General features: G+C 36.5%; 1 protein-coding gene across 1 annotated transcript; it reads right to left on the reverse strand.

The window, feature by feature from the left end:
- Window positions 1-23,985: 23,985 nt before the first annotated feature.
- Window positions 23,986-24,537, reverse strand: LOC125421008 (F-box protein CPR1-like). The gene has a single exon (XM_048468707.2). The coding sequence runs from the start codon at window positions 24,535-24,537 to the stop codon at window positions 23,986-23,988; it is 552 nt and encodes a 183-aa protein (XP_048324664.2).
- Between the last annotated feature and the right edge of the window lie 878 nt (window positions 24,538-25,415).

The following is a 25,415-nucleotide window of genomic DNA, read 5'->3' on the forward strand; positions in this document are numbered from 1 at the left end:
AAATCAACGTGTCATGGAGCTTATGTAAGAATCAGATTCATATAATTTGTGTTAATGGACATTACGGTACTAATTTGCATAAGGACTCTGTTTCCTGGTCCTTCAAATGAAGTACATTGTAACACCCCGTCCCAAACCACATCGGAATTTTGGCACGTTGACCGATATTGACCGTTGACCGAGTGGGTCAAAAGTTGACTTTTTGTTCCACTTGGAATTTCTAGTTGACCGTGGTACCGTAGCAAAGTACATGATGCCCCGAGTTCGTAGACTGGTAGCACGTTGAAAACGGAGCTACGGTTTGAAAGTTATAAGCAAAACAAGTCGAGATTCAAACTGTCCAAAAGGTGCCGGGAGTTGACTTTTTATGGTTGTAAAGTACTCGTCGATATGAGTTCATAGACTAGCGGCACGTTTAAATTGGACACGTGGTTTAAAAGTTATGGACATGTGAAGTTTTCCGAATACCGTAATATTTTATTATATCTGGCTTAAGTGAACAGTGATGTCACGTGTCGACATCTGAGAGGTCCACGTGGGTGAATAGTACCACCCATGGTGGCTTTTATTTTGGCAAAATGGCGGGGGAGGAGAGAGAAAAAAAGGGAGAGAGAAAACCACGGGCCACCGGAGTTGCCAACTTTTCCGACCGAATCTTGCCACACGCGCCAGCCAGGTAGGAGCACCTCTCCTTTCTCGGCCAAACCCCAAAATTTCACGCCAACTTACCGGCGACGCTCCCGGATCGGGACTTTTTCCGGCGGCGGCGCCAATTTCTTCAACCGCCAAGATCTCCACATTCCGGCCTCCATTCTTGTTACCGCCGGTCCCATTGAGACCCTCTCCCTTCAATCTATAAAACCCCCAAAAATCTCGGCCACCATCCACCGCACGCACTGCCGGCGGCGACGGTTGCTGGTGATCGCGACGGCTCACCGAAGAAATCACTATTTCGGCAAGAACCCAGTTGCACTGCCAGTCCCTCTCCACTAATTCCGACCCCCTGAATCCAAATCCGGGGTCTTTTTCCTCCAATTCACGATGGTTTGAGAGAATCGAAGAGTTGAATTCCGAAAGCTTTCCGGCGAGATTCCAGCCACCTCGGGTTCGATCTCCGGGAAGCAAAACCGGATTCGTAATCCTCGTCACTCAAGCTTCGATTCGGTATATTACTCGTCAATTTTGGTTGTCGTTTGTGTTCGCTCCCCGAGCACCCATTTGGGTGTTACCCGATTAAAATATTAATATAATTGGTTTGGTGTATTGTGGATGTTTTAGGTGCACGTGTGGGTAGTGGAGTTGATTCTGCGGAGGATCTTGATTGATATACGTGCTCAAGATGAGTGACCCACCTTTAAAACTATTTTGGGGTGATTAATTATATTTATTTGGTGCTAATTATGCTCATGTGGTGGAAATTTAATTATAATTGTGGAAAAAATATTATTTTATATATATATATATATCCATTGATGCTAAATGGAATTTTGGGTTATTAAGAAATTCCCGATTATTATTATTGTGATTTAATTGTATTTATTACGCATGAGTAAGGTATTTACATTAATTAATTGTATTTGGATTTTAATATTATTTATGATTGGTTTAAATATTTCAAGGAAAATATTGGTTTAAATTGGTGGTTTCAAATTTCATAATTATGCCTGTGGAACATTATTTGTATATTGTTATCGGTGGTTTTGTACCAGAAATGTTAAAGAAATATGTGGGAGGTTGAATTTGAAAATGGTACAAATCCCATGGTGAATTTTGGAAAAATTTGGTTATTTATTTTAGACGCACTCATACAGTATTGGTGTTCTGGCCGTATATGTGGATTAGCGCGCAAGTTATTATGTCTCCGGTGAGTTGCCATTGGACCAAGGGCAGGCAAGTATGATATTGGCCATAGCCGCCCCCCTCCGTGGCCGGGATGACGGTTTCAGCAGCGGCGCTGTCGGGACGCCGAAGCGACCGTATGCAAGTTTCTCTCTTTAACCTCCCCACCAGTCGGTGATCGAGACGCTGGGTATTGGAGGGCATCACTGGTATATAGTGTGGTGCGTCAAGTATAAATTTTCAGATAGAAATTTCAAACCCTAAAGTGTTCTAAAATTATTTATTGTGTTTTATTACATTTTATTTATATTTGGATTATTTAATTATTATTTATTAAATTAACGATTCCTTGATTTTTGGGCATACGAACAATCGGGTTTTGTGAAAATGTTTTAAAAGGGGAACATTTCCAACGGAGTGAATAGTGAGGGTTTTGAGAGAAAATATTACTTTCAAATGATTATTATTTATTTACTTATTTATTCCCAATTAATCAAATGTGCCTTAAGTATCGTTGTTTTATAATTGTACAGTAGTTAGGGTCACTCACTGAGATGATTAGCATCTCATATTTTTAAATTTCGTTCCCTTAGGTGCAAGGGGTGGTAGACGTTCTTCCGGAGCGAACCTAATCTCCGTCACTGTCATAGTTCGAGAAGTTACCTTTGTCTTCATTTATTTCAATTGTAAATTTTTTCTTTCATCCTTGTTGTATAATTTCTATACTTAATAGTACTTCATGAAGCTCTGTATACTGTCTCGGACATTTATGTATTAATTATGCACTGGATTACTGTTATTCATTGGGAGCGCTGTGATTTGTGGAATCAACTTATAGTAATGTGGGAGGAATAAGGGGATGGATACAGAAGTGTGTTTTTAATGCAGGAAATTTGTGGTAAGTCCAACCCTTAGGGGAGGTTCTGCTGGATTTTCCATTGGAGGGTCCGGTAGGGTTTTTCTGGGATCAGGGCTTGCCTAGGGTTCCGGTGAGGGATTTTGGACGAGTCCTGACATACATGAAAAAAATTCCGGACTCTAATAAAAGTTATCTGCTTTGTGGGTGTGAATTTGATCCCTCCAATCCTAATCACTGGAAAAATGTTTAGAAATGGTGGATGGTAAATAAAGCAGGGGTTGAATTGGGACTTTCCGCTTTTGGCAGCCAAGGTGTTGAAGAAGCCCCAAACTACTACTAAACTAGGTATTCGCATAGAAGTAGCCATATCTGCAAATTTCGACAGCTCTTTCATGGTTTTAACACATGAACAGATCAAACAAGCAAATTTACGGTGTCTATTGTTTGTATGTTATTGGAAACAAGGTCGTATGAATGCTTTAATCAAGTGATCTACTCTATTTTATATATATGTTCATTTATACGCTTCAAGAAAATTGTGTCCCTTCTTTTAAACCTTATTCCCTAGTGTGCCTGCATTTAAATTATTGGGTTAGAACCCTGGATCCTTGTAAAACGAAATCTACTAACGATGTGAGTTTCTTTTTTTTTCTTCTTTTTTTCTTTTTCTATATAAATGTGGGTTATATATATATATATATATATATACAGAAATTCTATGGTGAGGACGGTCCGCATGAGGACCGCAGTATTAGTGATGGTTTTTTATAGTATTAACGACGGTTTCTTAGAAAATCGTCACCAATACTATGAAAAACCGTCACCAATACTATGGTCCGCATGAGGACCGTCCGCACCATAGATGGACTGTATATATATATATATATATGTATATTTACCTTCTGAATTTCATAATGCTTCAACTTTTTAATGGTTTCTTATTTATGTAGCATGAAAAGAAATATAATTTATTTAGAATTTAATATAACAATCCGCCTCCACTTGTGACATATCACTCTCTACTAATAGTGTCATCAATTTGGCTACCAAGCACAGTTCGTATGAGGTTTTTTGTTTAGGCTTTCTAAGAAGCCAAACATCCTTTCACTGGAGTATGCTTAATTATAGAATTTTTTCAAATCCTACAGCTAACCATTCTAAAAATGTCTTAAAATTGGAGACTAAATAATTTGTCAATGCCTTTTGCACTAGCTTACATTAGTCATCATAATCCACCATCTTGGAGCTCAGTGTCCTCATTGGCACACCCAAGGCCGATACCAATTGTAAAATCCGCCTTCATTGGCAAACCTGTCATTCTTTACTAATATTGTTCCCACCACACTTGATATGGGATTTTTTATTCAAGCTTCGTAGGAGGTATCCAGACTATATAGAATTGGATACCAGATAATCGACCAATACCTCTTATGCCTGTCCAAATTGGTTATCACGTTTAAACTTCCAATTAAACATCAGAAATACTATAACATAGATAACATGAACTATATCTTATAATTAAAAGGTTTTTCCTTTGAAACAAACCATATCATTCCATTTTATCATACTAGATGAAAGACACCATTCGCGCATGCATATAAGCCTTGGGAAAAAAAAAGTACATATGAAAGATACTTCTATAGTTACTAGAAAAATCACTAAGCCATGCAAAAAAAAATGCAGATCTAGTTTCTAATTAAGTGGAACTAGACCCTTCTTATAGTAAAGACCTTTTTATAATATCCTCTAAAAATTTGAAGACTACGTTGGTTAGGATTAAGAGTGTCAAGCAAAAGCACGTATTTTTCAATTATATGTCTTTGGAGTTGGGTCATAAACTTCCTCTTTTGGTATGTTTGAATAAACACCTTACCATATCCCAATACTCGAGCAATTCCTATGAGAGGTCTAACAGTGAATAGTTTCTTTCATGAGTCTTTAACACCATACTCACCCTACACCCATATATTGAAACTTCTTTTGTGACCAAACCAATGAACAAGAGCCAAGGACTCTTGATAAACTAAACAATAATTATTCTTGAAGTTAGAAGGAGGATTACTAATCTGACTAATACTATTAGGCAAGGTTGTAGTTATAATGGTCTCACTGCTGAAGTCTACCGAAATAAGAATCACATTAGCATACTGATCATTATTCATTGTCCTGATAACTTGCTTCCCAAGAAAGCATTCCATCGCTGAAAACACCACACAAACAATCATGCAAACAGTCATGCAAATAATCATGCAAACAATCACGTATCAGTAAAACATTTTTGTGAAAAAGTTGCTATGATTTTCCAAGAGTCTACTTTAAAGGAGTACATCTCAACCGCAAGGGACTTAGGAAAAGTGGCATTGTACTTGTAGATCATGACCACATTGTAATCCTTAGTTTTAATATGATCAAAACCAAAACCAACATTTTGATATTGATATTTCTTCTATTGCAGCCTTGCATTGAAATCGAGGTTTGGTATGATGAGGAAGGAGGAAGGAGCTTTGTGTGTTCAGTTGTGGGGTTCCATAGCAACCACTTGGTTTGATCACTACTACAAAACATGATGACACCATTAGACATACAGGATATATGGTAATTAATTAGTCCGAATTCAAGGCCAACTAATGGATCAGGTCGAGTGCCTGGACAGCTGCAAGTGTGTCATAAGAAATCCTGGGACTAGAATTTCTGGAAGGGGCAGTAGTAGAGCCATAAGTGGTGTTATCTAAGAGGCGATAAAGATTTGAAGGGAAGGTGTTGATGATGGAGCACCGTGACTAGCACACGAACTTGCATAGCCCATGGGATTTCCAAGGCAACCTTAACAGGATTTCACTCACCAATTCCTTTGGAAAAAACACAAACAGATCATCGTTATCATCATCATGCTCCTCTATTTCTATTCTAAATTCTCTGCCGCCCAAGAAAAGTACTGAATGGAATTCCTTACAACCTCTCTTTCCAGGCCACGTATATATATATATATATATATATATGCACACCTTCTATATATTTTGTTTAGGTTGTAACCCAACCCACCAATAAGATAATTTTTTTTTTACCCAATTAACCTCAATAAATAGCACATATTATTGTAAATACTAATTAAGCTTGTGAATGATTCAATTTCATTAGCACCTGTTTTATATACAAAGCATGAGAGAAGCCGAGGAAGCAATTAGAGTAAGGAGTTTGACTCCTATAATGGGATCAAAAGTTTTTCTTTTCCCTTTAGATTTTTTTAGTCGTTAATAATTTTAATTCTTTTATCATTCGTTTATTCTTTTCTATAATTTTTTTTTAAAAGAAATAGAAGATAGACAATTTTTAACTTTTGCAGACTTCTTGTTGGAATTTGCCTCTGCCAGAGTTTTTTTTTTTTTTTTTCTTTTCTCCTTTTTTTTTCTTTTTTTTTTTCGCCCCTATAGTTGAGAAGAAAAGAAAAAGGGTAGAAGAACCATTTTGAAAGTACTCCAAGGTTAAAAATCCCACATTGGTCGTATTGTTGCACTATTTCCACAAGTATATGGGTCACACAACTAATAGAGTGATGAGTGAGTATCGTTCCCTTGAGGATTGATATTCGAAACTTTGCTAAGTACCAAAATTATTGATTAATTCTTTTTATTTAGGCAACCAATTTGATTAAAAACTAGTGTAAACATAAATTAAAACTAATATTAAAATTAAATTAAAATAGTGGGATAAGAAATCAAGAAAAACAACACATACAAATAATGAAAATGGCAAATATTATGATCTAAAGTTCTAGGATGTTAATTTCCCTCTTATTCTTCCTATAATTGAACTTACTTTGGTTGATTTTTATTGGACTTCTATTCTTAATTCTAACCAAAGGGTTTCTAATTACATCTAACTCTCTATCCCTAGGAAAATTAGAATCTATGGATAATTAGTGGAAATTCAAGAATTTCTTCCTAAATTAACCTAAAAGCCATGCATTAATTTCCCTTTCTAGGTTACCCACTTCCTAATTAAGCTTTCCAACTCTAATTAAAACATGGGCTGTATAATTCTAGTGACAAATCCATTAAATAACCCTTTCCCAAGGTGAAATTTATAGATCTACCCAATACCCAATTGATTTCTAATCTAATTAAGTATATTCAAACATTAAATCCAAGGAATACACAAGAAAAGAATAGGATTGCACAATAATAATCAACCACCATTCAATTACAATCCAAATAAAAGTTTCATCAACACCCTAGATAGTAAACCCATGTCAAACACAATATATATATATATATATATAGAAATACAGTTTAGAGAGTAATAAAATATAGAGAAAACTCAAAGGAGGAGGAATCTTGTAGTAGAATCTCTTCAATCTTCAATCTTCTTCCAAACCCAAGCTTTCTCTCTTTAGATTTTGCTCTTTCTCTCGCTAAATTGGGTGTGTTGCTCTCTAGTTCTTCTCCAAGCTCTTTACAATGATGGCTCCACTTCTTATTTTCTTTCTACCAAGCCTCTTTTAAAAACCAAGCCTTCCAAAATTCATTTCCAAAACCTTAGCCTTTTTGGTTAATTCCAACCATTAGATCAAGATCAAAAGGTACTAGATGTGCACATGGCTTTCACATGGCTATTTTAAATGAGGTCACATATTTGCACATGCAAATCTCTACACTAAAGACACATGTCTTGCACATGTTCTCATTAAAACTCAAATTTGACCAAAGTCAATGAAAGCCAAAATTAGAAGTAAAAGCATGGAAAGTCAACATTTTGAAAGTCTTCAATAATGAGTGGCATGTTTGACTTGGTTTAGATATGGTGAGCCTTCTTCCTCTCTAAGGTGATCCCCAAAGCTTTAAAAACCATAAAAATTACCCTTAATTTCATTTTAGAGCTCACCTACAGAAGAACACAAAAATATATCAAAATAACAATAAATACTTGAGTTTTCCACAAATAATCAAGCTATAGAAGACTAAATAAGTGAGCTAAAACTCACTTATCACGTATAAATATGAGCTTAAGACCTCAATTTGTACACTTTACCATCCTCCCAAAATACCAATATACACTCGATCAACTCCTTGAGGAGGTCCAAGGTGAATAACTTCTTCCATGAGTCTAATAACACCATATTCCCAATACCATTAATATATCAAAACTTTCTTCTAATCCAAAATCATTAATGAAATAATTGTAATTAATTAAAGCAAAGTGTCGTACTTGTTGCTAGTATGAGGATGTCTAATACTACAAGGCAAAAGTGTAAAATATTCCATTATATTTCCTGAGAAAAATCGGTTCATGTGAAATTGATCAGTATGGTAATGTTAAAGTAGATTTTAGAGTTGACAATGATAGTATGGTTCATGAAATTAAGGCTGTTGGAGACTTGGATTAAGGTCTTTGCTAAATCAGCGTGTTATGTGGCTTGGTGTAAGAATCGGATTCATACAATTTTAATGGATATGATCACAGTACTTTGCACAGGGACTTGTTGCCCGAAACTTTGTTTGAGTGAAGTACATGAACGAAAGTCCGGACTCTCTAATGAGAGTTATCTGCTTTGTGGGTGTGGATTTGGTCTTCTATGCTGATCACTGGAAGAACATTTAAGAATGGTAGACGGTAAAACAGGGGTTGAAGCATTTGTCAGCCAAGCTGCTAAAGACTAAGCCTCAACTAATCTTAGCATTCCCATAAAAGTAGCCCATATCAGCGAATTTCAACAGCTATTTCATGGTTTTCACATGTCTAAAAGATCAAATCAGCAATTTAGGTGTCTATTAGTTGTATATTATCGGAAACAAGGTCCTGTGAATGCTTTAATCAAGTGATTTACTCTGTTTTTATTTGTGTCCATTTATATGCTTTGATCAAATTGTGTCCTTTTGTTTCCAGTTTTAATAACTTCCATGTCCCTTCTTTTGAAGAGTATTCACTGCATGTAATAAGAATTAAAAGTAGTCCGCTAGAGTAAACGCATTTAAGTTATTGGATTTGAACTTTGGATCTTTGTCAAATGAAATCTATTAATATAAAAAGATCATGATCAATATTTTTATGCAAATGTGCGTGTGTGTGTGTGTGTGTCTATGTGTCTGTGTGTTTAATATATTTACCTTCTGAATTCCATATTAATGCTTCAAAATTTTAATGAGGTTATCTAGGAAGAATGACAAGATAAATAATTTATTTGGAATTTAAACTTAAGATTGAATGTCAGAAATACCATAACATGGAAAGCATGAACAATATATGATTATAGGTTTTTCTTTGAAACAAACTATTATTCGACTTTCCATCGTATATGAAAGACACTTTTTTGCATATATGCATATTGTTAGAGAACACTCGACCAATTTCCCGAAGACGTCCAATAGTGAATAGCTTCTTACATGACTCCTTAACACCATATTCACCCAATACCCATATATCGAAACTTTTTTTGTGAGCTTGAGTATAGCAATGAACGAGAACCAAGGAATCCTTGTAATCCAAACAATAATTATTCTTGTAGTTAGAAGGAGGATGCTTGTGACTAATGCTACTAGGCAAGGGTGTAGCAGTTATAATGGAGTCATTGCTGAGGTCTACTAAAATAATCACATTAGTATACCAAATATCCCCATTGCCCTTATAGCTTGCTTTCCAAGAAAGTATTCCATTGCTGAAAACACCACGCCAATACTAATTTATTCGAAAATCCCTGTGTGAATTATTATTATAAGTTGCTGCTTTACTTTTCCAAGAGTTTGTTTTGAAGCTGTACATCTCAAACACAACAGTGCCAGCGGTATTGCAAGCACATAGTACTTGTAGATCAATACCACCTTGTAATCCATAGTTTTGGTATCAAAACCGAACCCAACATTTTGATAGATAATATTTGTATAGTTTGCTTCAACTCCAAGGCTTGGGGTGGGAGAGATGGTGGGAGAAGCTTTGTCTGTCGAGTTGTGGGGTTCCATAGCAACCACTTGCTTGCGGCATTATTAAAAGTATCATTATCGAACAAGATAAAACCATTGCACGCACAGGCTATATGGCAAATTCCTCTAATTTCAAGGTTGATTAATGGATGAGGGCAGATTCTAAGTGTGTCGTTAGAAATCCTGGGAAAAGTAGTAGTTTATGCCAAAGTGCCAATACCTTCATACTAAGTGGTGGTGGTATCGAAGAGGAGATAACGATGATTATTCGAAGAAAGACTGTTAATGGTGGAGTACCATGACTTACACACAATCTTGAATTGCAAAAGGGATTTCACCGGTAACCTTACCAAGATTTCACTCACCAATTCCTCTGGAAGATATCTATTCTCTATTATTCTCTGCCTCCCATTATTAGTGAATGCCATGTATTGCTATGGAATCACAAACCACTCCCTCCACTTAATTGCCTATATATATACACCTTTGTTGTGTTTAATTAGGATTATATATAACCCGACCCACCAATAAGATAATTATCAATTTCTTTCTTTCTTTTTTCTCAATAAATAGCACATATTATTGTATAGTATGGATTTTTTTTTTTTGGGGGGGGTACTAACATGCTTAAGGTATATGCCTAATCTGTTTATAACGCGCACCTTCCCTATCAACTGGACTAACCCCCCTTATAGGTTAGTAATAACTTCTTTCTCAATCCACCACCTATTAGGTGAATATTAATCTTGCAAATAATTCAATTTCATTATAAGCACCTTAAGAAGTCTATTGTGTCTATACAAAGCATGAGAGAAGCCGAGGAAGTAAGCGTAATTAGGAGTTTGACTACCATGATGGGTCCCTTTTTTTTTTTTTTCTTCTTTATATATTTTAGTCATTTATAGATTTTTAAACTCTTTTTCCATTCCTTTTTCTTTTTAATTTAAAATTTTTTAATTGGATTTGTTTAGCTCTAAACCTGATTGAACCATATGTATATATAGTTTATATGCATGCAGTATGTGTTAACTTAAGCATGTTTCCATGAACAGGACTGACTGTTGTTTTAATCTAGCCAGTGCAGTCTGGTATCCTTAAAAGACACCATTTTAATGTCAAATACATGATCCGGGATGTTATATATATATATATATATATATATATATATATATATGTGTGTGTGTATATATTAGCCAATCAATTTGCCGTATAAATAGTATCAATTTGAATATTATTAATGATACGAATAATATTCCATTATTATATTTCATGAGAAAAATGTGTTCATACGAAATTGATCAGTATGGTGATGTCACGATAAAGCAGAGTTTATTGACAATGCAAGTCTAGTTGATGAAACTAAGGTTGTTGGAGGAGTTAAAGGTCTTCGCTAAATCAACGTGTTATGGTGTTATCTGCTTTGTGGATGTGATTTGATCCTCAATGCTAATCACTGGATTAAGGTTTGGAAATAGCGGATGGTAAAACAGAGGTTGAAGCATTTCGCAGCCAAGGCGCTGAAGAAGCCCCAACTAAACATAGTATTCACATAGAAGTAGCTATAACAGCGAATTTCGGCAGCTCTTTCACGGTTTTAACATATGAACAGATCGAACAAGCAATTGTTTTATGGTGCCTAAATGTTTTATGGTGTCGGTTATTTGAACGTAATTGAAAACAATGTTCTATGCATGCTTTAATCAAGAGACTTTAATCTGTTTTTATATTTGTATCCATTTATATGCTTTAAAAAAATCTGCTTTCAAACATTATTCCAGGCAGATAATAAAGGTTTCGAAGCAAGCACCTAGTATGTTCCCATTTAAGTTAAATCACATTCGAAATCTGGATCTTTGAATAAGATATATAATTTATTTGCAATGTATCAACCTTCAGATTGAATATATATTTACGTTGAGAATCCCTTTTATAACTCGTTACCTCCCACATCCTGCCTTCACTCTTCCTCTAATATTTTTACACCGTCCATTCATGAATTATTGTTTATCTTTATTATTATTATTATTTTGTTTGCTTTTAATTTGTTTACTTTCTTTGTCCTTCCTTTGGCAGAAAAATTCATAAGCCATAAAATACTGCGTATAAGACATAATATCCAGCCGTAATATTTGTAAAGAGCCTTTCAGTTTTCACCTTAATTATTTGTGCAAAACAATGCGCTCAATATGTTTGTTGAAGTAGTCTATAATCAACTGATCACTGAAATATCTGGAAGTTAATTACACATCCCAATTCCCAACCACTAATTCACTGAACAATTAATTAGATTGAGGCCTATATATATTCCAACATATCTATATATCTTCATAGTCAAATTAAGATAGATCAGTCTCTATATATATATATATATATATCAGAGACATGAATAATATTCCATTATCTTTCCCGAGAAAAATGGGTACATACGAAATTCAATGTAGTGGTGTTAGTATAAGTGTGAGTTCAGTGGACAGTGCTTGTATAGTTGATGAAAGAATGTACAAAATAAGGACTTTTCTATCTTTGCTGAAAAAACAGCGTGTTGTTGGGCTTGACTCAAAATCAGATACTGTAATTTTGTGGACATGATACTAGTTTGTGTTGGGATTCATTGCCTAATTGTTAAATTGAATGACATGGATGAAATTCCACACTCTCTGAAAAGCTTTCTGGGAGATGAGAGTATTTGTTTTGTGGGTGTGAATTTGATCTCCTATGCTTATCTATGGAAGAAACGTTTAGAAATAGTGGATCATAAAATAGGGTTTGAAGTGGGATACTTGGCAGCTAAGGTGTTGAAGAAGCCCGAACTCGTTAGCAGCTTACTTTCAATCATAGGAGGGAAAGTTAGAATTCCCATAGAAGTACCCATTTTATAGAATTTCAACAGCTCTTCCATTGTTTTCTAACCAGAACAAATCAAAAAGCAATTTATGAAGTCTATTATTCCTACATTATTGCAAACAAGTTCTTGGGGATGCTCTAATCAAGTGTGCTGGTTGTGATTCAATTGAGAGGTGGTCAAAGTTAACGTTTCTTATAAGCATCAGTTGTGAAACGGTGCCGTTGCACTTAAGGAAGTGGTTAGAATGAGTCAGCGGTTAGTTTTCTGTTTTGGAGGTTTATAAATAATGGTTTAACTGCAGAAACAGAAAATAGATGATAGAGCAGCTAGTTCTCGATCAAAGTTTTTTTTCTTCTGGTTTTCTCTTTTCTTCTTGTAGCCTCTTTCTCTTTGTATTTCTCTTTCTCTTGGTATTGTTTAGGATCATTCTGGGTGAGTGATTTGTGAGAAAGAGAGAGGTTGTAAAGGGGTTTCTGGTGTGGTTTATGGGTGTAGAGAATCTGTAAAATCAAGAGAGAAACTGCTACAATGGTGTATCTGTTTTGTTCATAGTGCAAGAACTTCTTGGATGGAGTTCACCGAGGATGTAGGTCATTTCTAGACCGAACCTCGTAAAATTTGTGTGTTCTTTGTGTGATTCTTCTTGTTTGTTTCTTTCTATATGCTTGCTGTGATGAGTTCTGTATTGAATTAAGTTTCAATAGTGGTATCAGAGCATTCTTGTATACTCATTCACAAGAAAGAAATGTGTGCCTGCCATTTGTTTGAGGAAATTCCTAAGTGACGAACCAGCAAGCTAAATGGGTTCCAAGGTAGAGTTAGAGGTCTTTAATGGGAAAGGAGACTTTCTCTTATGGAGGTAGAAGATGAAAGCAGTTCTGGTGCAACAAAAAGTGGCCAAAGCCATAGATGGGTCTTTTCCAGAGAGTCTCACAGAAGAGCAGAGAAAAGACATGGATGAAATTGCCTACAGCACCATCATTTTACATCTGTCTGACAGCATCTTGAGGAAGGTAAATGATTCTAAGACCACTTCTCAAATCTGGAGTAGATTAGAGCAATTATATTTTGTTAAATCACTGCCAAATAAAATATACTTGCTGGAAAAAATTTTTGGTTTCAAGATGAATCCATCAAAGGATTTAGAGGAGAATCTTGATGAATTTAACAACTTGGGATTAGATCTGGCCAACTGTAATGAAAAGTTCACTGATGAACATCATGCGGTGATTTTATTAAATTCTCTTCCAGATAGTTATAAGGATATTAAAAATGCAATTAAATATGGAAGAGAGATTTTGACCACTGATATTGTCATAAATTCGTTGAGAGCAAAAAAGTTGGAAATGAAGATTGAGAGGCCAGACACTAGTGGGGAAGGTCTGATTACTAGAGGAAGAAATCCTGTTAGAACTTCAAAAGGCTATAATAACCATTTCAGGGGCAAATCTAGAGACAAGTCTAGATCTAAGTCAAGAAACAGAGGAAGGAAGTGTTATTATTGCCAGAAAGAAGGTCATCTCATTAAAGATTGCTACAAAAGGATAAATAAAGAAAATAGAGAGAAACATTCTGAAAATGGAGATGCTGCTGTAATAAGCAATGAGGATGACATTGGAGATGTCTTGGCTGTCTCAATGGATCAAACCAGTTAAGAATGGATTTTGGATTCTGGATGTACCTTTCATATGTGTCCAAGACAAGAGTGGTTTGTTAATTTTCGAAACTTAAATGGTGGTCAAGTGCTGTTAGGCAATAATCAAGCTTGTAATGTGACTGGAATAGGAGATATTCCTATTAGAATGAGTGATGGAGTGATAAGGACCTTGAGCAATGTAAGGTTTGTTCCTGAGCTGCAAAGAAATCTCATTTCACTTGGAGTCTTGGATGAATCTGGTTATAGTTGTAAGTCTGAAAATGGGTCCATGAAGATCAGCAAAGGTGCTCTTACTGTCATGAGAGGACTAAAGAGAAATGGATTGTATGTTCTACAAGGAAAAACAATAACTGGAACTAATGCAGCAGCTATAACTTCAAGTCCAGATGAAACCCAACTTTGGCATAAAAGATTGGGACATATCAGTGAGAAAGGCCTGCAGATTCTCAACAAGCAAGGGCTGTTTGGCAAGAACAAAATCAGCAAGATGGAATTTTGTGAACACTGCATATTGGGGAAGCAACATCGGTTGAGTTTCAAGCTAGGAACACATAAAGCTACCTCAATACTGGACTATGCACATGCAGATTTATGGGGACCAGCCAGCACACCTACACATGGAGGTAACAGGTACTTTCTTTCAATTGTTGATGACTTTTCCAGAAAAGTTTGGGTTTTTCTGTTAAAAAATAAAAGTGATGCTTTTGTTAAATTTAAACATTGGCACTCTTTAGTTCAAAACCAAACAGGGAAAAAATTGAAAGTGTTAAGAACTGATAATGGGCTAGAATTTTGTAATCTAGAATTTGACAATTTCTGCAAAGAAATTGGAATTCTTAGACATAGAACAGTTAGTTATACCCCTCAACAAAATGGAGTTGCTGAGAGGATGAACAGGACCTTACTAGACAAGGTTAGGTGCATGTTGCTAAGTTCTGGTCTACCAAAACCATTTTGGGGTGAAGCTATTATGACAGCAACTTATTTGGTTAATAGATGTCCATCAACAGCTATAGAATTCAAAACTCCTGAAGAAATGTGGACAGGCAAACCAGCAGATTATACTAGGCTAAAAATCTTTGGATGTGCAGCATATGCTCATCAAAGTGAAGGGAAACTTGAACCTAGATCATTGAAGTGTGTTTTTCTAGGTTATCCCGAGGGAGTTAAAGGCTATAGGTTGTGGGCAAGAGACTTGAAAGGTTTTAAAACCATAATAAGTAGGGATGTTATTTTTAATAAAAATATTATGCCTTGCTTGAGTAATAAAGATGCAGGGATTGAAATTTCCACCAAAGATAAGTCAGTTCAGTTTGAGGTGGAGCCATATATGAAGGCAAAGGAGAACCAAACAACCCAAGTGGAAGCTGAAGCTGAAACACAACTTCCAGAATCTGAAAATGAGCAACCAGATCAAGAAACTGAAGAAGAATCAATTGCTGAAAGCACAAATCCTCTACAGCATTACCAGCTGACCAGAGATAGGCAAAAGAGAGTGGTAAAACCCCCTGTCAAATTTATTTCTTCTAACTCCACTATGTTTGCTCTAGTATGTTTTCAGGAACTTGCTGATGAGGAACCTAAGTCCTATTCTGAAGCTATGAAGAGTAAGCATTCCAGATTGTGGTATAAATCTATGTTGGAAGAATTGGAGTCTTTACACAAGAATAAGACATGGGTGTTGGTTCCTAAACCTGCAACTCAGAAAGTAGTTGACTGCAAGTGGATTTTTAGAGTGAAAGAGGGGATATCAAGTGCTGATCCAGTCATATTTAAGGCAAGATTAGTTGCCAAGGGATTCACACAGGTACAAGGGATAGATTATACTGAAATTTTCTCACCTATGGTGAAATACACAACTATTAGGATGATTTTATCATTAGTTGCTCATTTCAACTGGGAGCTGGAACAACTTGATGTGAAAACAGCATTTTTGCATGGTGAGCTTGATGAGATTATATATATGAAGCAACCTGAAGGTTTTGAGGTCTCAAACTCAAATAAGGAGATGGTTTGCTTGCTGAAGAGATCATTATATGGTTTGAAGCAGTCTCCTCGACAGTGGTATAGGAGATTTGACACTTATGTGTTAAAAGTTGGTTTTAAGAGGAGCAGCTATGATAGTTGTCTATACTACAAAGGTGAAAACTATCATGAATCAGTCTATTTACTCTTATATGTAGATGATATGCTATTAACTGGTCAAAATATGAAGAATATCAAGGATATAAAGGATGAGTTGAAGGCTGAATTTGACATGAAGGAGCTTGGACCAGCAAAGAAAATTTTAGGCATGAGTATTGAAAGGGACAGATTGAAGAATCAGCTTTTCTTGAATCAGAAAAGTTATATTCAGAAAATATTGTCTAAGTTTTCAATGAGTGCTGCAAATTCAACAAATGTACCACTTGGGAATCATTTCAAGCTATCTGCCAGTTTGTGTCCTCAAACCAAAGAAGAAGAAAAAGACATGAGTAATGTGCCTTATGCAAGTGCAATAGGGTCTGTCATGTACGTTATGATCTGTACAAGGCCTGATCTAGCTCATGGAATCAGTGTTCTTAGTAGATATATGGCAAATCCTGGAAGAAAATATTGGGAGGCTCTTCAATGGCTTCTAAAATATCTTAAGGGGACTTGTGATGTTGGCTTGATGTTTAGTCACTGCAAAGAAGGTGTGGTTCTCAAAGGATATGTAGACTCTGATTATGCAGGTGACAGAGATAGAAGAAGGTCAACTAGTTCTTATGTATTTACACTTTGCAATAATTGTGTCAGCTAGAAGTCTAGGCTACAACCAAGGGTGGCATTATCATCAACCGAAGCTGAATATATAGCTACTGCAGAAGATATGAAAGAGGCTTTATAGTTAAAGGGTTTGCTACAAGAATTGAAGCTTTTAGAGGGTGAAGTTACTGTATTTTCAGACAGTCAAAGCTCAATTCATTTGTGTAAAAATCCGGTTTATCATGATCAAACAAAGCATGTTGAGGTGAAGTACCATTTCACAAGAGATGTTGTGAATGAAGGAGTTATTGGCTTGGAGAAAATTGCAACAGCACATAATCCAGCAGATATGGGAACTAAAGTGCTTCCAGTTAGCAAACTTGAAACTTGCAAAAGTTTGCTAAGAGTTGAACCTGGTTGATAGCTTAAGTCAGTGAACTGAGAAGTCCAAGGAGTCTTGCACACAAATTATCCTCTCACTTGAATCAAGGTGGAGTATGCTGGTTGTGATTCAATTGAGAGGTGGTCAAAGTTAACGTTTCTTATAAGCATCAGTTGTGAAACGGTGCCGTTGCACTTAAGGAAGTGGTTAGAATGAGTCAGCGGTTAGTTTTCTGTTTTGGAGGTTTATAAATAATGGTTTAACTGCAGAAACAGAAAATAGATGATAGAGCAGCTAGTTCTCGATCAAAGTTTTTTTTCTTCTGGTTTTCTCTTTTCTTCTTGTAGCCTCTTTCTCTTTGTATTTCTCTTTCTCTTGGTATTGTTTAGGATCATTCTGGGTGAGTGATTTGTGAGAAAGAGAGAGGTTGTAAAGGGGTTTCTGGTGTGGTTTATGGGTGTAGAGAATCTGTAAAATCAAGAGAGAAACTGCTACAATGGTGTATCTGTTTTGTTCATAGTGCAAGAACTTCTTGGATGGAGTTCACCGAGGATGTAGGTCATTTCTAAACCGAACCTCGTAAAATTTGTGTGTTCTTTATGTGATTCTTCTTGTTTGTTTCTTTCTATATGCTTGCTGTGATGAGTTCTGTATTGAATTAAGTTTCAATAAAGTGATTTGCTGTGTTTTTGTTTGTGTACCCTGTTGCATTATTCCCCCACATGCAAAAGATTCCATAATAGTCACCTATTGTTGTTGCATTTAAACTATCATATTTGAACTCTGGCTCTTTGTCAAATGAAATAGTGGTTGCAACTGTCCTATAGGTACAGTTGTCTTGTAAATTCCACTAGGACAAGATGTGAGTTCTTTGTTGTTATATATCTGTAGATAATATTTTTTTACAAATATGGATTTGTTTACTTTATTTACTTTCTGAATTTCATATTGCTTTAACTTTTAATGAAGTTCATCATGTTGGCAACGAATGAAAGTTCCTAGTGTTGGTTATTGATAATTAAGGTGGTTTTGTTCATTGGTGTCTACTGTTTCTTACAAGCAGGCAGCGCTAGCTACCTTATTCACTGAAATGATTATTGGTACTCAATTTTCTATAGAAATTTCTTATAGTATGTAATAAGCCTAATACTAGTCTATGAAAGACTTTCTAATTTGCATTGCCTTAACATGAAACATAACCAAGGATCAACGTATTTGGTATTGACTTTTCTGATTGAATATCAAAAATACAATTAACATAGCAAACAGGAACTATAAATTATAATTGCTTGTCCTTTGAAATGAAGTATATATTATTCAACTTTCCATTGCAGTATATATATGTGAAGCACATCGTCCATTTTTGAATATCCCTATGCAAATGTACTGAAAAAAATATGCATGTACAAAAGAAATAGTCTAAGCAGAAAACTAAATATGTTACAAAAGCATATCAATAGGTAAGCTTTTAAGTGGAACTAGACATGTTACAAAAGCACATCGATAGTTAAGCTTTTAAGTAGAACTAGACACTCTCTACAGGTAAAAGTGGGGTTAAAGTTGGGTATAACTTGGCTGCTAGAGATATGGAAGTGGGACAAAATCTGATGACTGGAACAAAATGCTGTATAAATCGTATATTTCTTATGCAATTGGTAATATAAATCTAAGGTGTTGGCTGGACTTTATATATATGGTGGGAAATTGGGAATTAAGGTCACTCATTCAATCAGATAGATGGTATATGTTTTGGCCTATAATATATTGTAGCTTAATTTCCTGGAGTACTTCAATGCTATGTAATGACATGTTTTAGTATATAGTTAATTAATTTGATTATATTACTTTTAATTGGTTGCTGCTAAATGCAATGAGTTTCTATAGTTAAGGAATTTAGCTAGGGAGTGCATTTTTCTTTTGTGTATCATGTTATGCAGAACAGGTGAATTTTGTTACATACAAAAAGATACATGTTTAACTAAAAGTAAAAATTTAAAGAAAGGAGTGACATTATCAATGCAATTATATATGTTTACATATAATTATTGAAGTATACTTTAAATTAGAGAGTGTTTGTATGCGCTTAAGGTAGACGATCAAGAGACTATATGGCTTTTGTAATGCAATATGTACTTAAGCATGCTTGCACAAACAGGACTGAGTGTTTACTCTAACTAGTGCAGTTTGAATCCTAAAGGGAGAATTTTAATGTCAAATGCACAATCCAGGAAGTTATCTATGTATATTAGCCAAACAATTTGCTGCATATAAAATATCAGTTTCATTATTAGGGACATGAATTATATTTCCTGAGAAAATTGGTATGTACAAAATTCAGTATGTAATGTTATATAGTAAAGGTGAGTTAGTTTACAGTTAACAATGCTAGTCTGGTTGAAGAAATTAAGGTTGTTGGAATTAAGGTCTTTGCTAAATCTGCATGTTATGGGGCTTGATGTAAGAATTAGATTCTTACAATTTGCATTAATGGACATTACGGTGCTAATTTGCATAAGTACTCTGTTTCATGACCCTTCAAATGAAGTACATGAACAAAATCCTGGACTCTCTAATGAAAGTAATCTGCTTCGTGGGTGTGAATTTGATCTTCAAAATAGTGGATGGTAACTAAAACAGGGGGTGAAGTGGGACTTTTGGCAGCCAAGGTGCTGAAGAAGCCCTAACTAAATTTGGTATTCCCATAGAAGTAGCCACATCTGCGAATTTTGATAGCTCATTCATGGTTTTAACACATGAACATACCAAGCAAGCAATATTATGGTGTCTGTTATTTATAGGTAATTAGAAACGAGGTCCAAAGAATGCTTTAATCAAGTAAATTACTCTGTTTTTTCATTTGTGTGCACTTATATGCTTTAAGCAAAATTGTGTCCCTTGTTGCCAGTTTTAGTAACTTTCATGCTAATGTAACACCCCGACCCAAATCGCACCGGAATCCGTGCACGTTGACCGAGGTTGACCGTTGACCGTTGACCGAAGGGGGTCAAAAGTTGACTTTTTGACTCGGTGAGAATTTTGAGTTGACTAGGGTACGGTGGCGAAGTGCATGACGCCCTGAGTTCGTAGACTAGTAGCACGTCGAAAACGGAGCTACGGTTTGAAAGTTATGGGCAAAACAAGTTGAAGTGTAAACTGTCTAAAAGGTGCCGGGAGTTGACTTTTTCTTGTGATGTAATTGTGAGTTGACTCTTGTATGGTTGTAAAGTACTCGTCGATACGAGTTCATAGACTAGCGGCACGCTTAAATCGGACATGTGGTTAAAAAGTTATGGACGTTTGAAGTTTACCGGATACCGTATTATTTTAATGTTTTTGGGTCGTGAACAGTGAAATGCCACGTGTCAGTTTCTGATTGGTCCACGTGGCATGAACAGTGTCACACAGGGTTTTAATTTTGAAAAACTCTCGGGGAAGAGAGAGAAAGAGAGAGAGGAGAGAGAAAGAGAGAGAGAGGACCCGCCGGCCGCCGGTCATTTTCACGTTTTTCCGGCCTAGTTACTGTACACGCGCCGGCCACCCAGATTGCCCACCTCATTTCCGGCAAAACCTCCAAATTTCACGGCGAACGGCCGCCGGACGCGCCCGGATCGGACGTCCGAAGTTTGGCGGCGATTTTTCCCCCTCCACCGCCGGCCACCGCAAATCGGCACTATTCCGGCTGATAAACAGTACACGCGCCATACACCCAGCATCCTCTCCTCAAGTCCGGCCTACCCACCAAAAATCACGGCCATCGGACCACCGACGCGCCGGGATCGGAGCGTTTTCCGGCGAGGGGTCGAAAATCTTCAAACGGTGATTTCTCCGCCGTCCGACCTCCGTTTTGCTCACCGTCGGTCCCGTTGGATTGCTCTCCTCACGATCTACAAATCTGCAAAATTTCACAGCAAACGGCCACCGTCGGAAATTACTGTTCCGGCGACGGTTGCCGGTGACGTGGCGGCCCGCCGGAAATTACTGTTCCGGCGAGTACCCGAAAATTCCGGCCAGCTCCAGTCCGCAGTGTTCGACCTCCTGAACCCAAATCCGACTTCCGTTTCCGCCAATTCGCGACGGTTTGGGAGAATTGCGGAGCCGAAACCCGAAAAGCTTCCCGACGAAATTCAAACCCCGTCGGGTACGATCATCGAAAATTAAGACCGGATCTGTGATTAGCATCACTCGAGCTTCGATTCGGTATATAACTCGTAAATTCTAGATATCGTTTGTGTTTTGACCCCCCGGGTACCGGGTATTATTTACCCGAATAAAATATTAATTTATTTGACTGTCTGTGAATTTTGTTCTAGGAGCACCGGTGAGTCGTAGAATTGATCCCGTAGTGGATCATGGGTTAATTGCGTGCTCCAGGTGAGTGACCCACCTTCAAATTAATTTTGGGGAATTTAATTGATGAATATATTATGTGTGAATTAAATATTTGGAATTTAATTTCTATGTGCCAAATATTTATTGGATTTATTGTAGAATTATTTATGAATTTATTGGATTTAAGAAAATGCGAATTCTACAAATTTATGCCGTGTGGAATCAGTTTATGGTTTTGAGAATTTTGAAATTGGTGTGGTTTTAATGTTAAATTGGGCACGATTTGAATTTCAAATATTTCAAGGAAAATATTTGGTTATGTTGGTGATTTCAATTTTTATAAAATATGCCCGTGGAATATTATGAGATTTGATTATGATATTTCGAGAAATTATTTACGCTTGGAAAAATGTGGATATTTGAATTGATGGATTTGGGAGTTGGTGGATTTGAAAATCATGGAATTTATGGCATTGATTACAAAGAAATTGTGGGAAAATTCCCGGTTCAAGCGGATGGATTATGCCCGCTATGTTTATGAAAAATGTGAAATTTGTTTTATAATTTAAATTGTGGATTTTATGATTTTTAGATGCACCGTGCACGTACTGGTGTTCTGATTATGTGATATGGTATATGTGGTATGGTTAGTGTGCACACGGTTGTGATTAGCGCGCAGGTGGGTGTGATTAGCGCGCAGGTGATGTGATTAGCGCGCAGGTGGGTGTGAGTAGCGCGCGGTTGATATTATGAGGGTGTCCTGTGGATGCCATCGGAGAGGGCGGCCACCCCCCTTTGGCCGGGACACCAGGTTAGCAGCGGCGCTGTGGGACGCCACGCGACCGTATGCCGGTTTCTCTCTATAACCTCCTGTCTGGCGGTACCTTGGGACGCTGGGTACTGTTGGCGCCACTGGTATATAGTGGGTGCATCAAATGATTTTCAGAACTGTGTTTTAAAAATAAAATGTTTGGAAACTGAATTGGAATTAAAAATATAATTGTTACCGCTTCTGGTATTTAATTGATGTCTTGGTTTTCGGGGAATATGGATAAAGGGTTTTGTGAAATTGTTTTAAAAGGGGAACCTTTCCAACTGAGAGAATTGTAAGGGTTTTGAGAGAAAATATTATTTCCAAATAATTATTATTTATACTTATTACTGTGATAATATATGGTATAGTAGTAGGGTCGCTCACTGAGATGATTAGCATCTCACACTCTTAAATTCCGTTCCTCTAGGTACCAGGTTGTCGGTGTTCACTCGGAGCGGACTTGATCTTCCTCGCTGTTTTAGTTCGGCAGTACCCTGTTATTCTTTTATTGCAGTTGTAATATTTCTTTCACTCTTGTTGTATTTATTTTGCACTGGATTACTGTATTTATTTTTTTTTTTTTTAAGTGCTGCAATTTATGGAATCGATTTGTAGTACTGTGGGAGGAATAAGGGGATAATTTTAGAAGTGTGTTTTCAGTGCAGGGAATTTTGTGGTAAGTAAATCCCTTAGGGGAGGCTCTGCCGGATTTTCCGTTGGAAGGTTCGGTAGGGTTTCCCTGGGATCAGGGCTGTCTAGGGTTCCGGGGAAGGAATTCCGGACGGGTCCTGACACTAATGTGTCCTTTCTGCTGAGCACTATTCTCTCCATGTAGTAAGGTTTCAAACTTGTCACCTAGTGTTTATGCATTTAAGTTATTGGATTCAAACTCTGGGTCTTTGTCAAAATAAACCTATTAACTATGATAAGATGTGAGTTTTTGTTGTTATCTATCTACAGATCATATTTTATATGAATGTGGGTTTGTTTTCTATTTACCATCTGAATTCCATAATGCTTCAACATTTTAATTAGTTTCTTGTCTAGGCAGCATGACAAGATATGTAATTTTTATTTGCAAATTAAACTTCAGATATTGAATATCAGAAATACCATAAATAGAAAACACGAACTCTACATCATATATATATATATATACATTCCGTCTATGGTGCGGACGGTCCTCATGCGGACCACAGTATTGGTGACAGTTTTTCATAGTATTGGTGACGATTTTCTAAGAAACCGTCATTAATACTATGAAAAACCGTCACTAATATTGCAGTTCTCATGCGGACCATCCTCACCATAGAATTTCTGTATATATATATATATATATATATATATAAAGCATGAACTATCATTTGACTTTCCATTGTCTTATATGAAAGACACCGTTTGCACATGCATATAAGCCCTGAAAAAAAAGTGCATATAAAAGATAATCCTATAATTACTAGAAAAGCACTAACCTATGCTAAAAAGCAGATCTAGTTTTTAGTTAAGTGGAACTAGACTCTCTCTATAGGTACATGCCTTCAAATAATGTCCTCGAAAAATTTGAAGACGACGACATTGGGTAGGACTATGTGTGTCAAGCAAAAGCAGCTATTTTTCATTTATATACTTTTGGAGTTGAGGCTTAAACTTCCTCCTGTGATATGTTTGAACAAACACTTTGCTATCCCCCAAAAATCCCAATACTCGAGCAATTCCTCCAAGAGTCCAATAGTGAATAGCTTCTTCCATGAATCTTTAACACCATATTCACCTAATACCCATATATCAAAACTTCTTTTGCGAGCTTCAGTAAACCAATGAACAAGTGCCAAGGCCTCCTTATAGACCAAACAGTAATTATTCATCAAGTCAGAAGGAGGATGATTAATGTGACCAATACTGCTGGGTAAAGGTGTAGTTATTATGGTCTCGCTATTGAGGTCTACCGAAATAATGGCATTAGTACATGGAATGTCTCCATCCTCCCTGTAACTTGCTTTCCAAGATAGCATTCCATTGCTGAAAATGCCACACGAATAATTATGTACCCGTAAATCCTTGTGTGAATTATAAGCACTTGCTATCCTTTTCCAAGAGTTTGTTTTTAAGCTATACATCTCAAAATCAAGAGCATTGCCACTGTTGTACTTTTCCTTGTGGATGTAATCCATATTATTGGTATCGAAACCAAACCCAACATTTTGATAAGAAATACCTGTACGTCTATGGTTTTGCCTCAAGGAAACTTAGGATATGGAAGATGGGAGACACTTTGTCTGTCCGGTTGTGGGATTCCATAGCAACCACTTGGTTTCAATCTAATGGTGACCACAAAACAAGATGAGACTGTCAGGACCCGTCCAGAATTCCTCCTCCGGAACCCTAGACAGCCCTGATCCCAGGGAAACCCTACCGAACCCTCCAACGGAAAATCCGACAGAGCCTCCCCTAAGGGATTTACTTACCACAATTTACCTGCACTGAAAACACACTTCAAAAATATCCCCTTATTCCTCCCACAAACTACAAATTGGTTCCACAAATTCCAGCACTTCAAAATACAGTAATCCAGTGCAAAATAAATACAACAAGAATGAAAGAAATAGTACAACCGCAATAAAGAAGAACAGGGTACTTCACGAAGTAAAACAGCGAGGAAGATCAAGTCCGCTCCGAATGAACACCGACAACCTGGAACCTAGAGGAACGGAATTTAAGAGTGTGAGATGCTAATCATCTCAGTGAGCGACCCTACTACTATACCATATAATATCACAGTAATAAGTATAAATAATAATTATTTGGAAATAATATTTTCTCTCAAAACCCTTACAATTCTCTCAGTTGGAAAGGTTCCCCTTTTAAAACAATTTCACAAAACCCTTTATCCATATTCCCCGAAAACCAAGACATCAATTAAATACCAGAAGCGGTAACAATTATATTTTTAATTCCAATTCAGTTTCCAAACATTTTATTTTTAAAACACAGTTCTGAAAATCATTTGATGCACCCACTATATACCAGTGGCGCCAACAGTACCCAGCGT

This window comes from Ziziphus jujuba, chromosome 10 (genome assembly GCF_031755915.1).
Source record: "Ziziphus jujuba cultivar Dongzao chromosome 10, ASM3175591v1".
Taxonomy (NCBI): domain Eukaryota; kingdom Viridiplantae; phylum Streptophyta; class Magnoliopsida; order Rosales; family Rhamnaceae; genus Ziziphus; species Ziziphus jujuba.